The following is a 6,933-nucleotide window of genomic DNA, read 5'->3' on the forward strand; positions in this document are numbered from 1 at the left end:
ACGCAACATTTTATAAATGAGGCCCCTGGAGTTTGTTCTGCTCTTCCTCCAGTTGCTCATTCTGGCATGATAACAAAGGGACTAAACTCCCTGTAGTTCAGCCGTATCAGTACCTATAGAGCAGGGGTGGGCAAACTTGGCCCTTCCAGGTCACTTTCCTTCAGAGTTTAGCTCCAACTCTAATCAAACACACCTGAACCAGCTAATCATTGTCTTCAAGACTACTAGAAAGCTACAGGCAGGTGAGTTTTATCAGGGTTGGACCCACTCTCTGCAGGAAAGTGGCCTGGAAGGGCCAAGTTTGCCCATCACTGCTATAGAGTATCAGCTGTCACTGTCATTTTTGAAATAATTCTTTGTTAAATTACTGAAGTTGAATCAGTACTGTGGATTTTCCCTCACAGTAACATCACAATAATATACTGTCACCTTACATAGAATAATCAGTTTATTTTCCAACACATCAACCTTGATAAGTCACAAATAAAAGACTCTGAGATGCAATTAACTGTTTGAAACTCAATTAACTGTTTATTTCTATTAAATACAACACCGACAAATCCAGTTAGTGTTTCTGCTGTGACTAGCTGCAAATATAAATGTATAATCTATAATTATATCTAATTTAGATCATAAACTCTTTGAACAACACATCCTGTACATTTTAGGTACATCTGCTATTCAGGTCAAAGTGAGTATTTCATGTTGAAGGTATCAGCGTCTTAATGTGCTCATACCAGCTTTCTAATGTTGGCTTTCATATGGTCTCCCTGCAGTATGTATACATAATGTATAATGCATCTCACTGCTTTAGTTTTGGCAAAATTACCTGTTTAAAGTTTAAATGTCTGAACACTGCAACATTACACTTGGAACTGGCTGCACATCTTATTTTAAACTCTCAGTGGTTGCAGGACACTTGCAAACATCAACAGAATATATCAAATATATTAAAACTACTAAAACATCAAAAGTGGTGTCCTGCACTCTGTTGTGAGCATGTGTATCTTTCAGGGTAACGTGTCTTGCTGTGTGTGGGTCTGTATATGAGAGAGCGCGTGCAAGTCAGGGTGGTGTTTCTTGGTGTGTATGCGGAGGTACTGTTTCCCTGCGAATCGTTTTCCACAGCGGGTGCATTCGTACGGTCTTTCTCCGGTGTGGACCGTCTGGTGAGCAGTGAGGTGCCCGGACTGCGTGAAACGCTTCCCGCACTGCTCACAGCGGTACGGCCGTTCTCCAGTGTGAATGCGCATGTGTGTGTCCAAACTCTGCGATGTGGTGAAACACTTCCCACAGATCGAGCAGATGAAGTGTCGCTTGCCGGCTTCACCTGTCCGTAGAGCACCCAACCGGCCATAGAGACCCAGCCCTGAGACGTTACCCAGAGCAACGAGCCGCTGTGCAGCAAACAATGGAGAATTATGGGATATGAGAGAGTCTGACCCGCCAATCCTCTGCGGAGAGGTCTGAAAGTGTGTGAGCGTGTTACGGACAGAGTGCGTGGCCCAATCAGATACCGGATCCATATCAGCCTTCATGCACAAGTCTTCATGAAACACTCGATGGACTTGGGAAGCGCGTGTATCCGACGAGGTTTGCGCAAGGGAGAAGGAAGCATTGTCTGAAGCAGCCAAGTCGATGCTGGAGTGCTGGGACTCATCAGCGCCGGAGTGTGTGTCTGCAAACGTGAGAGTGTGAGAGTGTGTGTCATGGTCAGGGGAGTGGGAGAGTGTGTGAGAATCCTGTCCCGAAAGTTCAGCTACATCTGGTTTCGGAGAGTCGTGAGTTACTGCAGAAACACTTTCACCTTCATCCTCATCGTCGTCATCATCTGTTGAGAAACACACACAGTATGAACTCATTTTGAAGGGTTAGGTATGAACATTCCTAGTATGCAGTATATTTTCATGCCCCCTCATATTTAAAAAAAGTAATAAAACTTAATTGGTTGCTTCACCATATGCAAAAATTATATATTTTACAAAACAATATTTAATCTTACTGTAAAAGTTGTAAAAAATGCAAGTATGAATTACTGGAAAGTTAAAGTAACAATTGCCATAGAAAATATATATTACATTCAAAAAGGGAATAAGTTTCAGTATGCAAGGTAATATGCATGTATATGTGTCACCTTCGGCTTGATCAATTGGAACTTCAAGACAATTAATATTCAGAAAATATTATCAATCTAACTACTGAAACTATCGGATAAAAACAGCTGAAAGATGACACAATTGTTTTCTATAGAGCTGTTTAATAGCTCTGTTTCATAATTAATGAACTGCAACCTTAACACTATTATTGAACTGAATTGAATCAACCTTAAACTAAATTGAGAAGAATGAGACTATTGCCTTCTGTAGAGCTGCTTTACAGCTGAAACTGAATGAATTATGACATTGATAATTCTAACTGTTTATTATTGTGAAGCTGCTTTGAAACAATCTGTATTGTATAAAGTAAATAAATATGACTTCATTATCGATTACTTAAAAGTTAAAATATAAATTTACATAGAAAATATGCAAAGGCAAATACTTAAAAGACAATATACATACTTAAAATAAGCATACATATCTCACATTTGGCTTGGTCAGCTGGGGCTTAAAAGACAATATTCAGAAAATATTATCGATCTAACTGTACTGACACTAAGAGATGAGAACACACAAAACCTGAACTGAGCTGAACAATAAAACAAGCCCTTCTGTAGAGCTGCTTCATAGCGGAAACTGACGTCGTTTCATAATTGAAGTCTGCAGCATCAAAACTTTTATTGAAATGAATTGCATCAACACTCAACTGACATGAGTTGAATAATGACACTTTTGTCTTCTGCACAGATGCATCTGATGAATGGAGACGAATCTGACGTCATTTCATAATTCATGAACTGCCACATTGATGAACTGAATCAACATTGACCTGAATAATGACAATATTGTCTTCTGAAGAGCTGCTTTATAGCTGAAATTGAGGTTGTTTCATAATTAGTTACCTTAACACAGTTTATATTGTTTAAGTATAAAATATGAATCGTCTTATAATCTATTCCTTGTGCCGAACCGTGACATTTGTTTAAATTTTATTGAAGTTGTGTGCTTTGCCATAAAGTCTGGTGAAGCATTTAAAAATATATATCCTTGAATTACAACACAAGCATATTAATTTTTATTAATTAGTGAGTTTCAATGGTAATGCATAACGGGAATGACCCGAGGCGCCTCACCTCCCAGCGGCGGCTGCTCGAGACCTTCCTCTTTGATCTGCATTTGGATCAAATCTCTTTCCTCACGAAACTCACGCATCTGGAATCCGAACAAAACAAATAATTGCGTGTACACTCATCATTTTACTTGCACTATAATCCCAAAATACCCAAAACAACTGGTCATCTAACCTCTGCCACTGTACCCCTGCTGGTGGACTCCCCGCCTCCGGGCGTTTTTCTGCCCACTAGCGATTCGCGAGCACTAGCATCACACCGACCGTCTCGCGCTACCGTTTTTTCGTCGCTGTACCCCCGCGCCGCAACGATGGACTCTATAAGCTGCAGTTTCCGTCGGAGTTCCTCGTTTTCTTTCTGGTGGCGTGAGATCTCGATGTGTAAAACGGCGTAGCCGTCGTCCACAAGCTCGCAGATTTCTGCCACCGCCGCACGAGTCAGCGTCTCCATGATGGTCGCGAGCTGGGTGTGAAACGCCCGGTAATTCGCCATTCTTCGCGTTTGGGCCGCGGAAAACCGTGTACGGTGATTACTGCGTTCGTTGTCCGTGAAGTAAGGCTGTCCTGTGTTGTTTTGATTTTCGGTCTGAAACGGTGTAAACGCTTTGACACTGTTGCTAGTGGAGGCTGATGTCGTTTCCGGGGGGGGCTTCGCTCAGATGTTTTGTCAAAATAAAAGTCACGTGGACTATTTTTGTAATGTTCAGACTAAAACATCATAAAGTGCCAATATAATTATTACCAATGAAATGTCTGATAACTGAATTCACAGGTAACTAGGACACAGCGTACAAAATCATATGATTTTTATGCATGAAAATGTATCCTCCTAAAAAACGTTCCTGTTTTTAGTTACACTAAACAAATACGGGCAAAAGGTGGTCTGTGTGTGTGTATACACACACAAAATGTAAACACAATTGCAGCAGTTCTGATATACAGTAATTTCACTCATGCTCTGAGATTTGCTTAAATATATTAGAAATAAAATACAGAAATCTTAATCCAAGTACATTGGAACGTTCTGGACTCCCCATCCCACACAGAAAGACAAACATCACAAGACTAACACGACTCAAATTTAAGAGACAATTTCACACAATTTCAGGTTCAATACTTTGGGTGGTTTATTTGACTCCCAAACAACAGCTTTAGATCATTTCTTTTGTAAGTGATGAGTTCAAAATCCTGATCCTGTATATTTCGTTATCATTCTTCATGATATAAGACATTTCCAATTATGCAATTAACATACATTTCAATAACCATTTCTTTCATGGTTACAGGTGTATTATCATCTGTATCAGAAAGAACTATTAAAAGTACAGAATATAACAAATATTTATTAATCATGGCATAAGGACAGGTATGAGTACATAAGATAGAAGTGAGTAAGGCTGCATTTATCTGCGGCTGGTGCTACCAGATTTCCTCTTCCCAGCAAAGAGATGTTTAGGTTTGACATCAAACACATGTCGATCAGATTCACCCTTCCTTCCCTGCTTGTTCATGTCCTTCTGCGAGTTCTTCATCATGGTCTTTACCTTCTTCAACATCTGGGGCAAATAAGACAAACAGACAGTCCAATGAACACATTACTCTATGAAAATCTTGGTAACACTTTGCATTAAGGTTCCCTTTGTAAAGGGTTTATATAAAGGTGTTCATTAATGACAAATAATTATAAATCATGGAAAAACAGACATGGATAATCATGGATAACTGCATGAATAAAAAGCCATTAAGTGAGCCATTTTAACTCATGTTTTAAATCAGTGGTTCTCAACCTTTTTTGGGTCAGCACTCCCCCCTACGCAATAAAATACAGAAATCTTAATCCAAGTACATTGGAACGTTCTGGACTCCCCATCCCACACAGAAAGACAAACATCACAAGACTAACACGACTATTTAAGAGACAATTTCACACAATTTCAGGTTCAATACTTTGGGTGGTTTATTTGACTCCCAAACAACAGCTTTAGATCATTTCTTTTGTAAGTGATGAGTTCAAAATCCTGATCCTGTATATTTCGTTATCATTCTTCATGATATAAGACATTTCCAATTATGCAATTAACATACATTTCAATAACCATTTCTTTCATGGTTACAGGTGTATTATCATCTGTATCAGAAAGAACTATTAAAAGTACAGAATATAACAAATATTTATTAATCATGGCATAAGGACAGGTATGAGTACATAAGATAGAAGTGAGTAAGGCTGCATTTATCTGCGGCTGGTGCTACCAGATTTCCTCTTCCCAGCAAAGAGATGTTTAGGTTTGACATCAAACACATGTCGATCAGATTCACCCTTCCTTCCCTGCTTGTTCATGTCCTTCTGCGAGTTCTTCATCATGGTCTTTACCTTCTTCAACATCTGGGGCAAATAAGACAAACAGACAGTCCAATGAACACATTACTCTATGAAAATCTTGGTAACACTTTGCATTAAGGTTCCCTTTGTAAAGGGTTTATATAAAGGTGTTCATTAATGACAAATAATTATAAATCATGGAAAAACAGACATGGATAATCATGGATAACTGCATGAATAAAAAGCCATTAAGTGAGCCATTTTAACTCATGTTTTAAATCAGTGGTTCTCAACCTTTTTTGGGTCAGCACCCCCCCCTACTCATTATCCAGGTCCCTTACCGCCCCCCCCCCATTAAATTAAATGTAATCTAATCATCTTCACTGAATATTTAAGTTGATTATCATTTTGTGTTTATAATGAAGACTGTATACTTACAGTAGGCTACCATATAAACGTTTGGGGTCATTAAATACTTTAATTTATTGATTCATTAAATTGATAAAAAAGGCAGTAAATTGCTTTTTTACAGTAAATTATTTGACAATAAGTGCGTTTTACAGAGTTTTTAAGCATGTTGGTGATTTTCAGCGCTTTGGCGATGTTGAGTTTCCTGACACTGACCCTGTTGCCCCAAAGCTTAGAGAGACTTTAAAAATTCCTGTTTAGAATATATTCACAGGGGAATTTATACAGAAGAGATTTCAGTTTGTTCTTCCTCTCCTGGAACTCTTGAACACCCTTGTACTGCTGTGATTTTACCTCTAAATTTTGGGTGGATGTTTTCAATAAATTTTCAGTGAAAAATTCAAATATTTATTCTTTAGTACCGGTAATAGAAAATATCCTGTTTTTTAAAATATACTGAATTCCCTGTTTTCTGACTGAACATGGTAATTTTGGTGGGTAAATGGGTATAATGAATTGAAAGTACATTTATACAAATAAATGTAAATGTAAAGAAGATTTTGTGAGAATTAAAAAAAAATAAAAATAAGTAGAAAGATGGAAAACATATGCTCCTTGTCAAAATAGTTACTATTTTAGCACTGTCCTGATTCATATATGTGACCCTGGATTCACAGCCGACACCCAAGCATGAATAAATGTTTTATTTATTAAGGATGACGACGACGATCAACGGCACAAGACATGCCTAAACAGCGCGAGCGAGAGAGAGAGACTGCCTGAATGACTGAGCGCGTCCTTCATCAGGTTAAGTCATATTCATGAAAAAAATTAGTTTGCAATGTCCTAAGAGTAATGTTGTCTTAATAATATCCTAATATCTTTTCAATGTTTAGGGGCAATGTACTCCCTCATGACTGGTGTCAGTGCTATAAAGTGAAGCATCAGCTTCAGCTTTTCCCCCTGTCGTTTAT

General features: G+C 38.4%; 3 protein-coding genes across 3 annotated transcripts in view; 1 reads left to right on the forward strand and 2 right to left on the reverse strand.

Annotated features, from left to right (window-relative positions):
• LOC107721741 (tripartite motif-containing protein 16-like) overlaps window positions 1-6,933 on the forward strand; it is a 258,890-nt gene that overhangs the window by 52,420 nt on the left and 199,537 nt on the right. The window lies entirely within an intron of this gene.
• LOC107721745 (zinc finger protein 2-like) lies at window positions 493-3,881 on the reverse strand. Its single transcript, XM_016529905.1, has 3 exons — window positions 3,404-3,881; window positions 3,233-3,311; window positions 493-1,831 (listed from the first exon to the last, which is right to left on the reverse strand). The coding sequence occupies exons 1-3, from the start codon at window positions 3,719-3,721 to the stop codon at window positions 1,011-1,013; spliced, it is 1,218 nt and encodes a 405-aa protein (XP_016385391.1). The 5' UTR covers window positions 3,722-3,881; the 3' UTR covers window positions 493-1,010.
• Window positions 5,161-6,933, reverse strand: part of LOC107721733 (nucleolar GTP-binding protein 1-like) — a 12,609-nt gene continuing 10,836 nt past the window's right edge. The window contains exon 16 of the mRNA XM_016529890.1: window positions 5,161-5,614. Within this exon, the coding sequence (XP_016385376.1) occupies window positions 5,462-5,614 (153 nt within the window). The 3' untranslated portion in view covers window positions 5,161-5,461. The remainder of the gene's footprint in view (window positions 5,615-6,933) is intronic.

Source organism: Sinocyclocheilus rhinocerous, unplaced genomic scaffold (genome assembly GCF_001515625.1).
Source record: "Sinocyclocheilus rhinocerous isolate Xijiao unplaced genomic scaffold, SAMN03320098_v1.1 scaffold1112, whole genome shotgun sequence".
NCBI classification, from domain to species: domain Eukaryota; kingdom Metazoa; phylum Chordata; class Actinopteri; order Cypriniformes; family Cyprinidae; genus Sinocyclocheilus; species Sinocyclocheilus rhinocerous.

Excerpts from the sequence above, each read along its gene's own strand:
- LOC107721745 (XM_016529905.1), bottom strand. The coding sequence starts at position 3,721 with ATGGCGAATTACCGGGCGTTTCACACCCAGCTCGCGACCATCATGGAG. Across the intron at positions 3,312-3,403 it reads GCAGGGGTACAGTGGCAGAG|ATGCGTGAGTTTCGTGAGGA; the intron begins GTTAGATGACCA and ends TTCGGATTCCAG. Across the intron at positions 1,832-3,232 it reads CGAGCAGCCGCCGCTGGGAG|ATGATGACGACGATGAGGAT; the intron begins GTGAGGCGCCTC and ends GTTTCTCAACAG.